Here is a 17,168-nt window from a genome sequence, read left to right on the forward strand (position 1 = left end):
TGCCCCGGGTGGCCTGGGCCCAGAGGCAGCGCTAGGAGGGCCGCACTCCGGCTTCCGGCCCTTTCTGGCTGGACTGACTCCTGGGCCGTGTGCACAGGGTGAGGGCGGCAGTCCGGTGGGGATGTGTCTCTCAGCCCAGATGTTGGTGATGGACCAGAAACCTGGGGGAGGCAGCGCCTCTGCTTCCAGGCATCTGAACATGCCAGGACCATCTTTGGGCCTTTGCAAACAGTCCAATTTCCCCTCAATTTGTGCATCTGTTTTGGGGGAAATGTGATTTAAAAAAAACAAAATCTTGCTCTGTGATAGCCAATAAATCCTTCACTTAAAACCTGGTGATAATTTTGGAGTGCTTCCTATGCCAGTGATTTTAGGCCCCTGCAGCATCCTTGTACCAGCAAGGTAATGTTTTAATTTTTAAACACTGTGTTCCTAACGGGATGTCCGGGTCCGTAAGAGCTCTCTGTCCTCCCACCCCGGCACCTTGGAGAGGATGCTGTATGTACCCACAGTGGCTGGGGCCTGTCACAAAAATCTCCCAGCCCAGAGATGTCACAGGAAATGGCTAGAGCCCAGCCCACCAAGGGTTGCTCTCCCCCATGTGGCAGGCAGGGCTGGTGGTGGCAGGGGTCACAGAGCAGTTATGAACACTGCTGAGAACCAGGGCAGGGAAAGGGCAGACAGCATGTGGTAGGCACGGGGCCCAGTTCCTCAAGCAGAGGGAGGCACTCCCCAGGGACTCCCAGGAATGGCTGTGAGGAGCGTGCCATGGCTTGGCAGGCCCTTGCTAAACTTGGGCCCTGGGAAGTGCTGTCACCCTGCTTGTTTTTCCCTTTCTTTTTCTCTTCCTGCCTCTTTTCTTCCTTTCCACCTGAGCCCCTCACCTAGCTGAGAAGTGCCCCCCTGCCTGAGGAATGCATCAGTCAGAGACCCTTCCTGGGGCTCCCGCAGGCTCCCACCATCTGACCTGCGGAAGGAAGGATTGAGGTATTTATTGCTGTGAGAGCAGGTAGGAGATGTTTCCAAAACCTGTCTACCCCTGGGTGCTATGGAATCCGCATCACCCTCATTTTCCTAGAGCCTGGGGCCAGATGGGGGAGCGCACTTCAAATGCTCCCACATCTGCGGAATGAGTAACCTCACCCCCTTGGCCTCTTCACCCTGAAGTTACAGTTATTAAAATAATTGACAAGCTCTTGGAGACGTCAGCCCTCCACTGTTGAGAATCTAATAACAATAATATCGTGCCCAATGTCTCTGGGCTTTGACAGTGGATTACTTATTTACCAGAGGCCCCAGGGTCACTGGCACACGCTTTCTTTTCCTAATAACCCCAACCTTGTGGCTCCCCTAAGGCTGGGGTGAGCTCTGTGTTCCTCTAGTTTCTGTAAGATGGTGAACTTGGCAAAAGCTGTCATTAAACAGAAGCTAGGAGAAAGCCAAGCTTGTGGAATCAGAATGGGTATTGGCATTTACTGCTCTCTTCTTGAATTTCTGCAGTTTTTGGCTTTTTCTTCTCCAAGACTGGGGTCCGTGGAACACAGGTGTCCTGGGAGATAGGAATAGGTGCTCTGAGAAAAGAGGGTTCCGTAGTCCAGAAAATTTGGGAAACACCACCTGGGTACTCTCTCTGAGATGCACAAGGTACATTAGCCTAGATAAAGTCAAGAAGTCCTGCAATAAAAACACCTTCTAAACTTTGTTTTAGCCAGGGACTCTCAAACTCACTTGACAGTAGGGCCTCCCATTTGGGGAGTATACATCAACAATCTCCAGATGTGCTAATGTTCCTTGGAACACACATTGGGAAGCACTGTTTTAGGGGGCCTGCAGCTGCTGATGACTCCTGGTTCTGTGTCCTTTGGGATGCTCTAGCTCATGGTTCTCTAACTTCAGAGCATCTGAGTCCTCTGGTGGGCATGTTAAAACACAGACTGCAGGGCCTACCCCCAGAGTTTCTAATTCAGTAGATCTGGGATGGGTCTGAGAATTTGTTTTCTAATGACTTTCTAGGTGATGATGAGTCTGCTGGTCCAGGAACCACCGTTTGGGGACCACTTCTCTTAGCTTGATGTTTTCTAGAAGTGGACATCCCGGAGTTCCAAGAAAACTTGGCATGTTTTTGAGTGTTGTCACCCCTCGTGAGTGTTGGCTGTCTTACCTGTTGAATGGGAGCATTGCTCACTTCCTAGGGCGGTGAGGATAACCAGCCTGGCGTGTGGAAGGGGCCCAGAGCAGGACCAGTTGCTAAGTTTTAAATAAATATTACCTTTGGGGATCCAGATGTTGAAACATACTATAAAACTTCTATAACTGAAACAGTATGATACTGGTGCATGAATAGACAAGTAGACCAGTGGAATAGGATAGAGAGCCCGGAAATAGATCCAAGTACATGATAAAGGTGACATCTCAATGATTATTGGGGATAAAGATGGATTTTTAAATGGTGCTGAGATGACTGAGTAGCCATTTGGAAAAAGATAAAAATAGATCCATATCTCACATCATACCCAAAAATAAATTCCAAGTGGTTAGGGATCTAAATGTAAAAAATGAAACCATGCAAGTACTAGAAGAATGAATTCTTCTTTAAAACCTTGATGTAGGGAAAACTTTGTAACTCTAATTCAAAATCTAGGAACAATAAAAGATTGATAAATCTGACTAAAAAATGTGTATGACAAAACTCATTTGGAAACAAAGTCAAAAGGCAGTGGACAAAGTGGGAGAAAATATTCACAGTGTATATCACAAAGGGCTAATATTTGTGAAGAATTCTTAAAAATGGACAAAGAACCAAAACTCCAATAGAAGAATGAGAAAAATATCCAAACAGAAAATTTACAAAAAAGATAATAAAAATGGCCCTTAAAGATATGAAAAATACTCAAATTCACTCAATTAGAGAAATGCAGATGCTATGATCTAAATATTTGTGTCTCCCCCAAATTCATATGTTGAAAACCTAATGTCCAAGGTGATGGCATGAGGAGGTGGGACCTTTGCAGGGGGGTGATTAGGTCATGAGGGTGGACCCCTCATGAATGGGCTTAGTGCTCTGATAAAAGAGACCTCACAGAGCTCCCAAGCCCCTTCTACCATGTGAGGACACAGGGGGCAGTTGGCAGTCTGCAATCTGGAAGAGGGCCTTCACCAGAACCCAGCCATGCTGGCACCAGGATCTTGGACTTCCAGCCTCCAGAACCGTGAGATATAAATTTCTTTTGTTTGTAAGCCACCCAGTCTGTGGTATTTTGTTAACAGCAGCCCAAACAGACTAAGACAGCAAATAAAAGAACACTGAGATACTTACCAGACTGGCAAACACACGAACATACATATCAAAACATCCTGTTGTTGAGGCTGTGGGGAAACAGTCACTCTTACACGTTACTGGTGGGCATGCAAATGCGTTTACCCCTTCTGGAGGGAAATAGGATACCACCTGACACACTACATACATACTTACATCGCAATCCAGCAACCCCACTTCTAGGACATGAAGGTGTATATATGTACAAGGTTATTTATGGCAGCATTGTTTGTAATTGCAAAATAATTGAAAACAACCTAAATACCCATATACAAGGGAGTGGTTAAATAAACTATGGTACATCCACACAATGGAATAGTATACAGCTGTGAAGAAGAACGAGGAGGCTCTCTCTGTGAATGGATGTGATATGATTTCCAGGACACACTGTTAAGGGAAGGAAGCAGTGTCCAAATGAGTATCTATAGTATGCTATAGGAAGTACAGGAAAGGCAACCCAGAAACTAAATAGATTGGTGGGAAAAGGCTGGAGAGAAGGGAAAAATGGGATCAGGGTTGCTGGGATGAGAGGGGAATACACTCCTGTGAATGTATCATTTTGTATAACTCTAACCATAGTAATGTCTCACTTACCCCCCAAATAAATAAATAGTTAAGGTGGAGTAGGATGTAGGGGGAACGGAAGATGGAATACAAACAGATGAATCACAAGTAACAACCACACTGAAGGTGCTGGGAAGAAAAGAACTCACTGAAGTAACCTTGGAAAACAGTGTCTTGATTGGATACGAGAAGAGTAAAGGTAAAAATTATTTTACATAAATGCTGAAAGATAGTTATTAGAAGTGTTTCTTGCAGGGATATGTTTAGCAATTCTGAAACTATACCAGAATCGACCAATATATTAGAATCGAACAAATAAGTAAATAGTCTGTAGATTATGAGAGCTGGGTTTCTCACTATTAGAGAATTTGAGTTTGGTGTTCTCTTATGGCTAGAGTGAGGTTAGACATTTTTGGCAAGATGCCACCATAAAAAAAAAAAAAGATGCTGTGTCTTCCCTCAGTGCATCTTATCAAAGGATGTATGATGTCCATGCATCTTATTACTGGTGATATTTACCTGCTCATCCCTGGAATAAACTACTAGGATCTCTGGTTCCTTGTATTGGAGAGTGAGTGATGTTTAGAGCCCAAGATCTAAGTGCCAGGTGTAGTCATTGTTACTGGGTATCTGCTTCGAAGCCCACTCTTGGGACAGAGTTAGGAAACATATGTATGTGTACTAACCCACTCATACACACACATAGCTATATTTCTGTATCTAACTATAATTTAAAAACCATGAGTTCATATTGATACCTCTGATTCTAATCCAACACCACAGAGTGAAAGTCATGATGGAACCTAGGTTTTAACGGGATCCTCTGGCAGCTGGATGGAGCTGACTGCAGGAGGATGAGGGCAGAGGCTGGGAGACCAGGAAGGGGGCTGGCGTCCTCCCAGGATCTGAGTGACAGGCCTTGGTAGCTCAGTCGAGGGGCTCAGGCCTCTGTGGAAGGAGGAGGAACGTGGTCAGATTTGGTCCTTGTTGTGACAGCTATAGTTGGATGAAGGATGTGAGAGAAAGAGAAATCAAAAATGATTCCTACCTTGGGCTCAGCTTTCAAGTAGATGGGGAACACTGTGGGGCAGGAACACGGGGAGAACAAACGTTCTGTTGTGGTTTGGGACTGAGCATGCTTATTATGTTAATGATCAGAAAATAACGAATAAAAAAGGTCAGGGGCTGCAGGTCAGACCCAGGACTAGGTGCCCTGGTTGCCATGATTCCCAGGTCCGTACCCCCTCCCACCTCATCCCTTCTCCTGAGGCTCCTGACCCTCTCTGTCTCCAGCCTAGCCTGTTCCTTCCCCAGAATGGAGGCTTATGGCTAGGGTCTGCTCCGACCATCCCCGCCCCCCGGCCCCGCTTCACTGGCTCCAGATGCTGACAGCTTACCGGCCTGAGTGTCACTGCTGTGTGCTGTGCTGAGTAATTGGCATGGGTGGGTGGGAGGAAGGATGGATGGACGGGTGGATGACTGGCCAGTGCCTCTCTCTTCCCAGTGCAGAGTGCTTCCCGATTTGTCTTGAAAAGCCTGTGTAGGGCCTGGCCAATAGTCTGATTGGGAGGGAGGCGGGGCCAATGCCCCTTAAATCCTTCCCACCTGTGGTCCCCCTTGATGTAGGGACTGAAAATGGTGGGGTCATATGCTCAGCTCTGGGGACAGCAAAGCAGGCGCCAACGTTTATTAAGCACCTGCTGTATGCCCAGAAGGGGCCTTTACCACCACCCTCAGAGGCAGGGGCCATCCTCCCCACTTCACAGATGCAAAGCCGAGGGACAGGCCCTGGGCAGGTGCCACCTGCCACCCCATAGAGAGGGTCTTGGCTTTCTCTTGGGGCCCTTATGAGGATTGCCCGTGTGTGTGTACGTTCCTGGACACACCCACTTGTGTGCAGGTGTGCATGCATGTGTGCATATGTGGGGGCAGGAGAGACTGGTGGAGGGGGCGCCCCCACTGCAGGCAGCCCAGATGATGGAGCCCCCAACCCTGGATGCAGAGCAGGCTTCTGAGCTGACCCTGGGCTCCCGACTGTGGCCTTGCTCTCTGTCGACCTGAAGCTGGCTGAGAGAAGAGGGAGGCTGACAGAGGACCCTAAACAGATTAAGGGTATATTACACGTCTGGTTGTCTACACATCTCTCTTTTAATCTGCTCTGTGACAGGTGCCTTAAGGATGCTGAGGGAAACTGCTATTCAGAGATGCAGGGTGACTCTCCCAAGGTCACACACTGAGCTGGTATGTGAAGGGGACAGGAAGCCCCCCTAAGGTCAGCACTATGCACACCTCCCCTCATTAACTCTTCTTAGCCTCCTGTGAGGTAGATCTGACACCACACCCACTTTGAGACGAGGAAACATGGCTCAGAGAGGTGCAGTGAGTGGCCCAAAGTCACACAGTCTATAGGTGGCAGTGCTGGGACCTGAGACCCGCTGGGATTAGCAGGTTTGTCCCTGTGGCTGACAAGCTGTGGGTTTGGCTGCTGTCCCCACTGTGGTCCCAGATCCACTATCTCTCCAAGTGTCACCTTCCTGGCAGAAGAGCAATCGGCTTAGTCAGGTGTCTGCCCCTGTGCCACCCAGGGGTGACAATCTCAGCTGTTGCTCGTGTGGCACCTGGCACCTCCAGCCCCTCCGGGGGGACGTAGTGAGCACTGGGGGGCTCTTGTACATGAGAGGGGGCCTGAGGAGACCTGCAGAACTGAGTGATTGTACCGTCTGGGCTGCCACCCTCACCGGCTGGCTCTGGCCTCATGAGAGGCTCTGATTGTCCGTTCTCCTCAACCCCTGGGCCAGGGGAGCCCCCGGGGTGGCCTGCTGGAGTTGGGGCTCTGAGGAGATGGGCGAGGTACTCACAGAGCTCACCCATCTCAGAGGAAGCATTTGGAGGGGCAGCTTCTGGACCAGGGGCGGCCACCTCCAGCTGTGCTTCTGGCTTTGGGTCCAAGGAATTCTCTGACAACTGGGGGCCTGGCACCAGGCAGAGCTGGCCGGGAGTGGTGCCCCCTTTGCTCTCAGGAGCTGCGCTGGGGACCAGGGGCTGCTCGCTGCTGCTACCTGCGGGGGCAGTTGCCTCCCCTGGAGGTGGGCTGGGCCCCAGGCCTGGGCTCTGCAGTTGCTTTCCCTTCAGGCTGCTCAGGGGATGGTCCCTGGGGAACAAGGGTGTCTGGTGCAGCACAAGGTCGCTGTAGCAGGTCAGGAACTCCTCACTGTCCGAGCGTGTGCTGGCGCGGCGCTGGGGCCCCAAGGAGACCGGGGGGCCAATGAGGGGGCTGCCGGGGGCTACTGAGATCTCAGGCAGGCTAAAGACCACAGGCAGAGAGCGCTGACCATCAGGGCTTTCAGCCAGGGCCCTCTCAGTCCTCGCCCCTGCTGAGGGACCTCGGCTTGACTGGGCCTCCTGCAGGCCCTTGTGGGTCTTCAGCAGCCCTCTCTCTGAGCTCGGCCTGCAGTGGGGCCCGTCCGCTTTCTCTCTGCCCGGCCCGAGGAGCTGCCTGCCTGAGGTTCCGAGAACGGCCTCACACATGACTCTCGTCAGGAAGATCTCAAACACCATCTGCTTGGTGTCCTCCTCGCTGCTGGCCTGGACCAGTGAAAACTCGGCCTCGGAGGTGGCCATGTAGCCCAGCCTGCCCAGAATGGTCTGCAGTGTGTGTTCAGAAAGCACAGGCCGCACCCAGTAGACAAAGTTCCCTGTGTATGTCTGGAACAAACAGGGTTGTTTGTTAGAGGGGGACACGTCTCAGCAGAGTGGCAGAGAGGGGCCAGGCAGGACCAAGGGCTGATGTCCAGGGCACAGAGGCTCCTGAGAAGCAGGTGGGCCAGGGCATGGGGCCAAATGGAAACCTGGCCCACAGTCATGTCACCGCTGTCCCATTTTATAGAAGGGCACACTGAGGCCAGAGGCAGGACTTTTGTCTCGAGTCACACAGCAGGAGAATGACTGAGCCAGCTGGTATCCTGGCTTCCAGCCCAATAATCCTGGCCTGGAGCTGGAAGAGATTAAACCTTTCCAGTGGCTTTCCACAGCCAAAATCTTTCCCTTGTTTCTTGTGAGCTCTTTGGTGCTATCTCTTTAGAGAAGCAGTACAGCCTAGTGGTTAGGAGCTGCACTGCCTGAGTTCGAGTCCTGTCTGGGTTGCTTATTATCTGGTGACCGCAGGTAAGTTGCATTAACCTCTTTTAGCCCTCAGTTTCTACATCTGTAAAATGGGACCAAAAGTCAGTGGGCATGACAGACGACACACTGTTCCCCCTCTCAGAGGCACAGCCCTGGTCCCTCCCCGAGACCCAGAGGCACAGCCCTTGTCCCTCCCCGAGACCCCCTATCTCCGGGACATGGCGGTGCCTACCTTCAGGGACCTGATTTCCTTCCTCCAGGGAAACAGGAGTAGGTTGACGGAGATCAGCTCTAGGAACTCCAGTGCCCGCACCAGTTTGCAGCAGATGTGCTGGGCAGAGCTGGGAGCCCCCTGGGAGTGAGTGGTCCCCAGATCAGGGGCCACATCCTCAGGCAGATAGAGCTGAGGAGGGACCCCTGTGACCAGCAGCCGCTGGGCCCTGCAGGTGAGAGCTGCTTGCCTGCAGACCCCGAGCCGGCCCTCCCCTGCCCTGTCCAGGTAGTAGCTGATGAGGTCATCCAGGAGGGGCTCAAGAGCGTCCTCGTCTGGGCCTGGGGGTCGGGGCCGGCTCATGGCGGCTCCGAGAGCCTGGATGTGGACAAGAGTCCGGTGGGCCTCCCAGGCCAGGCCCAGGCTGGCCTGCCTCTGTCCCGCCCCACAGCTCAATCAGGAAGCCGAGGAGGAAGTTGTGTTAGCAAAAGAGAAAGCTGTGCATGGTGTGGCCTGCCACAGCTTGTCACTCTGGGGCTGTGTTCATCTCCTCCCAGTGGAGCAGAGCCGAGGTCAGTCTGGGTTCTCGCCTTGACCCAAGAGCAAGTGGGAAAGCACAGCAGCGCCTGCATCCTTCCACACCCCCTCTGCAGCGGTCGCAGCCCTGCTGCCCGGCACCCTCAGCCCACCCTGATGTCACCTGCGAAGGCTCCTGACGCCTCCTGCTTGAGAGCCTTCTTTGGCTGGTGTGCGGGCTGCAAGTGCCAGGGAGTTAACACCCAGGGGCAGCCCTCAGCCCACCAAGGAGGGTCAGTGGATAGAAACCCCAGCTTCCTGTCCTTGGTGGGACGCTCTGAGGTGTGTTCTACTCTGTCTTTTAGAGGGTCCCCCGTGGATCGCCCCGGTTGCCCACAGCAATAACCTGCTCACTGATGCATCTGTGTTGACTCTTCTCCCTCCCCGTCTTAATTCCTGACTCCTTCACTGTGCTTCCTGGGATCACCTCCCACATAAACTATTTATACCCAGATCTCGAGTCAGGGACAGCTTTTGGAGGAATTGAGATGGGTACAATCACCTATGCACTCTCCCGTCAAGCCTTCCCTCCCTCCACTGCCCCCTCCCTCTCTCCCTCTCTCCCATTCTCCCTTCCTTCCATTCACCCACTACTTAATTCAGTGATGATTCACTCATTCATTCAGCTACTCAGTGACTCACTCGTTCCACGTGGGTCAGCATTTCTCAAAGTGTGCTCCACCAAGGAGCACTTGTTTGGGGCTTTAATCAGTCTTATGTGAGTGAAGAGTTCCTGTGGCCAAATGCATTGGGAACCACTGGATTAAGTAAGGTCTCTAGGCTTCTTGGCTTTAGGACCTCTCCTGTGGGAGCTCACTGGGGGTGTGAGTTTCTAGGAGGGGGCAACCTGCGCTCTGTTTCCCAACTTCTTGGACCTGGGTCCTTTCAATGTTCTCATATGGTGCTTGCGGCAGTGTCGTCCCTGAGCAGGTGGCCTGGCCCGTTCCACACCAGCCCGGGGGCTTCAGAGGCAGATGAGACAAAGCACCTGCCCTCGGTGGCTCACAGTCTGGAGAGCCCAGTTGGGGTGTGTGTGTGTGTGTGCAGGAGCTGGCCGTGACCTTGTAGTAACACAGCCCAGGAAGACTTGGTTCTTGACCATCCTTTGCTTTCTGTGAGACTCTGCTGGCCTCCTGCCCCTCCAATCATCAGGAAGGGCATCTGCCTGGTGCTTGGCCTTGGAGCGGCCTCAGACCTGGGCTCACCACACCTGGGGTCTGTTTGCTTCCTGCCCCCGACTCCCCTGCCCCCTGCAATCTTTTCCGAGCTCTGTGGCCAGGGCGGTTCCTACCCCTCTGGTTGGGAACTTACTTCCTCATGGGGGTGCTACTTGGAAATGGGTCTCCCAGTGAGTAGCAACTCTCCCTCTGGAGGCTGGTCTAGGTTAGTCATTTTTTAGGTCCAGTGGTGGGGATGCTACTCTTTCACACACATTAGTTCATCTGATCCTGAACCTCAGCAAGTTTAGGTAACTAGTCCGGGTCACATGTGACCACCCTTCTGGGTAGGAGACATAGGTCAGGGCTGTGCAGGCCAAGGTGGGTGGGAGCATGCTGGTGGTCGTTTGTCATCCTGACAGCCTGGGGCCAAAGAGAGCCAGAGAGGCCCTTGTCCATCACTAGGCCAAATCTCCTTTTCCCCCATTTTATGAATGAGGAGACTGAGGCAGGGAGGGTAAGAGCTGGGATTAAAACCCAAGTATATTAGTTTCTTATTGCTGCTGTAACAAATTACTGCAAATTTAATGGCTTAAAACAACACAAATTTATTATCTTATAATTCTAGAGGTGAGAAGCCCAAAGTCAGTCTCATTGGGCTGGCTCCTTTTGGAGGTTCTAGGGGAGAATCCGTTTCCTCGCTTTTTCCAGTTTCTGGAGGCTACCTGCGTTCCCTGGCTGTGGCCCCTTCCTCCATCTTCAAAGTCAGCAGTATAGCATCTTGAAATCCCTCACTTCTCTCTTCATTCTGCTTCAGTTTACCACATCTTCTCTATGACCCTGTGGCTTCCCTCTCATAAGGACCCTTGTGATTACACTGGGCCCACCTGGACAATCCAGGATCATTGCCTCATCTCAAGGTCCTTAATCACACCTGCAACGTCCCTTTGCCATGGAAGGTAACATATTCACTGGTTCTGGGGAACAGGACCTGGACATCTTTGGGGGGCCGTTATTCAGCTTACTACACCAAGTCTATCTGATACCCAAGGCCATGCTTTTTCCATAATACCAAAGATTTGTAAGATCACCGAATAGAAGTGGCAGGTTTGGGGATGGGTCCCAGGCCACTGAATTATCTTGAAGGGCTGGTCACCAGACAAGGGAATCGGGTCCGGGGGAGGTTTAAAACAAAAGGGTTTTAATTTTCTCTTTCTCTGTCTCTCTCCTTGGCCTCATTTGCTCTCTGAGGAGGGGCCTGGAGATGTTAAACCAAAGTTTAACAAACTGGTACACACAATTTAACCCCCCCTCCCATGTGATTCTCCTATTGCTTTTGGTTACCTATGATTTAAACACTTCACTCATTCTGGACATCTTAATCCTCGGCTCTTGGGAACCCTGTCATGTCTGTGAACTGCCTTCCACCCCAGTCTCTCCAGGGTGGTCCAAGATCATGGGGGGAGAGCGCTGGCAGGTTGCCTGGATCCATTCCCCTCCCTGCCCTCTCGCAGGTGGGTCAGCCCTGCTTCTCCAATGCCAGCTTCCTCCCCCCATTGGACCACTGCTTCTCTTGAACTGTCGGATTTAGTGTTAATCGCATTATTCACACTATCTGGGCCCTCAGGGGAGTGAGTGCCTTAGTGAGAACCTGCTTTCTCTGCCTGCTGGGGTGACTTGCTTTGGGGACAACGCAGGGGGCAGAGGGAGGAGAGGGGACGCTGGAGATTTGTGGCGGGTGCTTTGACTTAGGATAGGCTGATGGGGGATGGGGTCCTGAGGCCCAGAGAAGGAAAGGGCCTGGCTCAAGGCCACAGGAGTCTGGCTGGTGGGGATGCGTAGCTGTGGTCTGGCTGAGGCTGTGACCACAGGGCCTGAGGCCCTGCAGACCTGGAATTCCTTGGAGAGATGCTGAGCGGGCACAGCTGGGCTGCAACCCTGGGGGCAAAGGCATGCCCCGCCCCCTCCCTGCTCAGAAGCACCAGGCCTGCCCCAGGCAATTGGTCCTACTTGAGAGAGTTCACCTGGGCTTGGGGAGGGGCGCTGTGAGGTCGAGCAGAGCAGAGCCCGGACAGAGAGGATTTGCTCTCTCAGATGTTAACGCTGCCTGTGCTTCCATTGCTCATGCCCCCAGCCTAGTCAGTCTTTGGGGGACACCGATGATGCCGCCTGAGCGTGAGTATGGGTGCCCTTGGGGTGTGCATGTGGGACCCCTGAGTGTGTGAGCTCTGAGTGTGAGGGGCACAGTGTGTGTGCAATGAAGCCATCTGAGCCAACGCATACAGACCTCAGGTGGTGTGAGCTGCGTGATGCTGCATACGGGTGTGCGCCCGAGGGTCTCTCTAGGAAGCTGGTCTGAGAGACCCCTGTGTGTCTACGTGGGTGGGCTTGGCTGGTGCAAGCCAGTGGGTGTTCTGACAGGAGGCTCTGGACGGCCGTGCTTGGCATCAACCCTCGTTCCTCCCTCCCTCGGGTGATTCTGCTGCTCATGTGTGGCAGGTGCTGTGGGTGCCCTGTCTGGAGGCCGTGCTTACTCGCCCGGCGGCATCTGGTGCTGACCGTGGCGGTGGCCTCATCAGCAATCAGCTGCAGCTTCCCTGTCTGAAGACTTTCTTTGGCCAGAGGTGCCTGCTCAGCGCACAAGGGGCAGGGATTAACGTTCACTGAAGAGCAGCGTCAGACAGTGACCCTTGAGAGTCTGGGAGCCGCGCGTGAGTAATCCATTTCCCTCTCTGTCAGCTAACTTTAAGGCGAGCTCCTCGGAGTTGCCAAGGGGATGGAGCTCAGTTGCCCACAGTGGTGACCTGCATGGGCTTCCTTCCTTTCCTGGTTTCACTGCCCACTCTGTGGTGGTACTCCTGGGGCCACCTTCCTCATCAGCCCCTTGTGTCCACATCCCGTCCCAGGGCCTGGTCCTGCCCCTCCTCCCGTTCCCACCATCCTGGGAATTTGACTTCACTTCCCATCTCCTTGGGGCCCAGGGTGCTCTCCTTGGCCTGACCCCTCAGGCCCCTGGCAGAGGGAGGCAGCCAGTCTCCTTGTAGGAGTGTGCACAAGGACCTTGGATGTGGTACCATATGTGGACACAAGGCACGTTGTGGATGGAGGAGGTGGAAAACACCGAGCTCGATAGTGCCTTGGGCCAGGGGGATCCTGAGTGTATTTGCTGTTGGAACTGGGTGTCAGCGTGGCGTGGTTCTGATTGGGGTCACCACGGGCACCACGTGGCCTGGGCACCGTCACCATGAAGGCTGCTGCATTCATTCCCAGGAGCAGGGGTCTCAGAGCACAGAGGTGGCACCTGAGCCGTACACGGTGGTGTCTAGAAGGACAGGGGGGTGATTATTTTGCACACAGCAAGGGGCATTTAGGTGTCTGGCTGTGGCCAGAGAGATGTGGAGGCAGGAGTGATTCCTGAAAATGGGGTACTTGAATGATTTAAACCTCATGGAACATCCCAAGGGTGGAGGACAAGCCCAGAACCAAAACAAGTTCTGTCTTCAATAATGAGTGTCCGCAGGCAGTGGGTTAGAAAGTGGAAGAAGGGAGCTTCAGGGGCTGACTCATTTGCTTTGAACAGTGACGGGAGGCAGCCAGCAGGTGGCAGTGTGGGCTTGCAGTGAGGCTGGTGGGACAGGGCTGTACCTTACTTCAGGATCGCACCCCACTTTTAGGGCACTTGGGGGTTTAGGACTATGCTAGTGGACTCTGCCTGAATTCGAGTGGGAGGGAATAGTGACAGAAGAAGGGAACCAGCCTCTGTCACCCAAGGGATCAACGACCAAAGCCAAGGTCTTACGGAAAGCAGAGGCAGGAAGAGAATTTCTGCAGAGGGGGAGAAAACAACTCATTTCAGTCTAATTACCCGCCCACCCCTTCCTGGCAGTCAAAGCCATCAGGGTGTGGAGAGCCAACTGCTGTCGAAGTGCAGTCCCTGGTGTTCCTGGAGTCCTGAAGTTTATGGCCTGTCTTGGTGGCAGTTACACTGGCCAACTTGGAGAAATGATGCCATGTTTTAGAGAGGTTAAAAAAAATTAACTCGTGTAAGTCACTAGCTTCGCAAATATCCGCGTCACTAGGAGAGTGAAAAGGCTTCAATGGCTGCTGATTTTGAGATCAGTAACACATTTTCCGTTTGCCGCTATTTACCATTTCCCTTCCTTACAAGTTTCAGATGGTGTCAGCCGCACCATGGGCTCCTTGATCGTATTACTTCTTGCAACGTTTGTTACTGATATATTTATTTTGAACACAGAAAAGATACATTGTTGCTTATTTAGCGCTTAATCCAGGAACAAGAAAAGCTGTTCAGCTCCATCCCTCAAACACTGATGAGCATGTGGGGATTTTTATCTTTTCCGCGCCCACCCCCCTCCCCGCCAGCACTCTCTAGGGTTGCAGAAGCAGGATGCGTTTCTTAAAAGAGTCTCATCCCTGGAGTGCATTTTAAAGGCTATACAGTACAATAGACAGATATTTTTTGCCTAGAAAACAGTACACCACAAAGGTGGACAGAACTGCTTGTAAACAAGGTCCCTCCCTGGGGCGGAGTCGGGGGCTCCAGGATGCTACAGAACCTCTGGGTGGATTCCTTTCAGTTCTGCACCAGAAGAAATTCTATTTCTACAGAAAATAAAATTCACGATTGCCTTCCTTGCCCCCTCTCTTCAGAAAGGGATTACTAAATTGTCTTAGCCCTTTGTTGGAGGAATTGAAATGCGGGGGAGAGGATGGTTGGAGGTGCTGTTGTTTAAGGAGGGGGTGAGGAGGGAGGCAGGGTGGATTTGAGCACTCTCTGCCGCTGGTGACGCCGGCAGGGACACTCTTCACAGATGCTGGGCTGCCGCCCTCTGGCAGGCTGGGTCTTCAGGAATTAGCTCTGTTACTTGCATGGTCTCTGATGGAAATTGCTGGGATTCAGGGGCCAAGATCTGAGTCTCTACCACCAGGCCCACATATCCCCTTCCGTGGTACCCCTGGCAGCAAGGCCAAAATGTAGCCACTGGTGCTTTTGCAGTGGCATAGTGGGGCCCACATCCCCTTCATTTCGTCTCCTCAAACACCATGGAGGGCAGGACCAGAATGCGTTGGCTCACAATTCCCCACTAAGCGCCACCGCCCAGGAGCACAGCACTGCTTCTGGGGTCTGACTCCAGCCCACTCAAGCTTAGGCTGTAGTGGTCGGCTGGGCACGTACTTAGCGAGGGGCTGCTCCTCTCCTCAGAACCGTACCCGGCAGCCCTCCATCTTCTTTGACGACCCTCAGTCCTGGGCAGTGGTTGGACTGACGTGGGCACAGCTGTGACCCACTACCACCACCGCATGCCCACCAAGGGCCCTGCCCATCACCCGTGGCTTGGGGTGGGGGCTTCGGAGATGATTCCGCTAGCACCACCAGACTGAGGGCACTGGGCGAGGGATGGGCAAGGCGGGCTGCGAGGGTCTCCAGGTTGTGCCTGAGCCCCCAGACCCGGGTCCCTTACCCTATAAGTGGCAGGGTGTTGACGTTGTGGCTCTTCTGCCCTGGGGTTGGGAGAGGGGGAGAGTGCGGAGCTGAGCCTCACTGAGGCCTGTCCTGCCAGCCGGGAGGGCCAGCTGCTCTGGGGTGGGGTCGGGGCAGGCAGCTACCTGGGACGGTTGAGCAGTTTTTGGAGGCAGAATCAGCGTTTGGGCACAGCCTGCCTGGTGCGGGCAGGGCAGACAGGCCGGTGGAGAGGGCGGGACGAGCCCTGGTCCCTTCTCCACCTCTCTTCTCCCTGCATTGGCTACAGAGGCATCACTGACAGGCTGGGGAGGAGACTGGGAGGTCGGGAGAGCTTCCTTTATAATGAAACCTTCGCAGATGGGATTGTGTGTGTGTGTGTGTGGGGGGCTATGTGTGTGCACGTCTGCACACGTGTGGGGCGTCTGGATGTGTATGTGCACATGGGTGCATCAGTGTGTGCGTGTGTCCAAGTTGTGTGTACATGTGGGAGTGCCATGTGTGCACATCTGTGTGCGCTTCTGTGTGTGTGTGTGTGCGTGCGTGCGTGTGTGTGCGTGCGCGCCCCTGCGTGCCTGAAAGGTGTGGCCCAGCTCTGAGGGGCTGGCAGGACCGGCCGCTGGGTCCCTCACATAATCCTCTCTGGGCCTGAGGCTGGGGCCCGGGTTGGGGTGGGCGAGTCCTGGGAGCTCCTCGGCCCTGGTTCTGGTCTCGGCAGTGGCAGCAGGCCCGATGGGGGGGGACTGGCCCCACACACGGCCTCATAAGGCGGCAGGGTGTCCACGGAAATGGTGCGGAAGTCACTCTGGCCCTGCGGTCTCTGTGCCTGCTGGTGTTGGCCAGGGCTGCGGCCACTGCCCGCATCCAGGGCGCGGTCCAGCGCAGGGCAGGAGTCGGTCAGCGAGTAGGGGGGTGGGGCGTCTGTGGGGACGTACAGCTGAGTGGCCCCCGGCCCCACACACTCCTCGTAACTGCAAGAGAAGAGGCTCCCTCAGGGCCCTGTGCAAGCCGGCCTCAGTGGTGGGTGGCGGGGTCGCCCCCGAGGGCCGGGGGCCTAGCCGCAGCGACAAGCTGCCCCGGCATGGACCAGGTCAGGCCTTTGTCACACTGACTCCGATGAAACCCCTCTACTCCCTGGGGAGGGGCACCCCAGAACCACCGAGACCTGGATTCTGGCCCTGACTCAGCCCCAGTGTTCCGTGTGAACGTGAGTGAGCGAGCCACCAAATTCAGGGTCTCAGATCGCTCAGAACTGTAGCCGCTGCTGCTGGAGCATCTGCAGGCTGGCCACCGAGCGTGGGTGGTGCTGGTGGGAGCAGCCTCGGGCTGCCAGACACTTCTGGGTCTCAACTCACCCCAAAGTGGCCCTTCCAGGGTTAGGAAGGTGTCCCTGGGGCCCATGGTTGCAGGGTGAAAAAGCACCCACCTGCAGGCAAAGTTCATACCTCCCAGTGCCCCTGGGGGCAGAGGGTAAAGGGTGATGGAGAGGATGGGGCTGTTTGTGGGGCCCAGGTGGTCTCCTGGCGGGGAAGTGATAGAGGCCCAGACTCCTCTTTTCATGTACAAACTGGTGGCGATATGCCTGAGGGTGGCTGGCAGGACAGGATAGGACTCAAAGGCTCCCCAGGGAAGAATCCCCCCCATGGGACAGGGCCACCTGCTGGCCACAAGTGCAGTCTGGACACAATGATGCCTATCCCAGTGGATGTGATTTGCGCTCCGGGGGCGCAAACTAAGGGG

At 53.9% G+C, this 17,168-nt stretch overlaps 2 protein-coding genes across 7 annotated transcripts in view; both read right to left on the bottom strand.

The window, feature by feature from the left end:
• Positions 1-6,020: 6,020 nt before the first annotated feature.
• Positions 6,021-8,850, bottom strand: LOC105748580 (spermatogenesis-associated protein 2-like protein). The gene is made up of 2 exons (XM_033407772.2): positions 8,235-8,850; positions 6,021-7,585 (listed from the first exon to the last, which is right to left on the bottom strand). Exons 1-2 carry the CDS (start codon positions 8,574-8,576, stop codon positions 6,407-6,409), a joined length of 1,521 nt encoding a protein of 506 aa, XP_033263663.1. The 5' UTR covers positions 8,577-8,850; the 3' UTR covers positions 6,021-6,406.
• Positions 8,851-14,170: 5,320 nt separating this feature from the next.
• Positions 14,171-17,168, bottom strand: part of BEAN1 (brain expressed associated with NEDD4 1) — a 38,159-nt gene continuing 35,161 nt past the window's right edge. For all 6 annotated transcript variants that reach the window (XM_033407775.2, XM_049702892.1, XM_049702890.1 and 3 more), the window contains one exon: positions 14,171-16,399. In XM_033407775.2, coding sequence (XP_033263666.1) covers positions 16,057-16,399 — 343 coding nt within the window. In that variant the 3' untranslated portion in view covers positions 14,171-16,056. The remainder of the gene's footprint in view (positions 16,400-17,168) is intronic.

This window comes from Orcinus orca, chromosome 20, assembly GCF_937001465.1.
Source record: "Orcinus orca chromosome 20, mOrcOrc1.1, whole genome shotgun sequence".
Classification (NCBI taxonomy): Eukaryota; Metazoa; Chordata; class Mammalia; order Artiodactyla; family Delphinidae; genus Orcinus; species Orcinus orca.

Coding starts and splice junctions, on each gene's coding strand:
- LOC105748580 (XM_033407772.2), bottom strand. CDS start 8,576: ATGAGCCGGCCCCGACCCCCAGGCCCAGACGAGGACGCTCTTGAGCCC. Junction 7,586..8,234: donor AGGAAATCAGGTCCCTGAAG/GTAGGCACCGCC, acceptor TGTTTGTTCCAG/ACATACACAGGGAACTTTGT.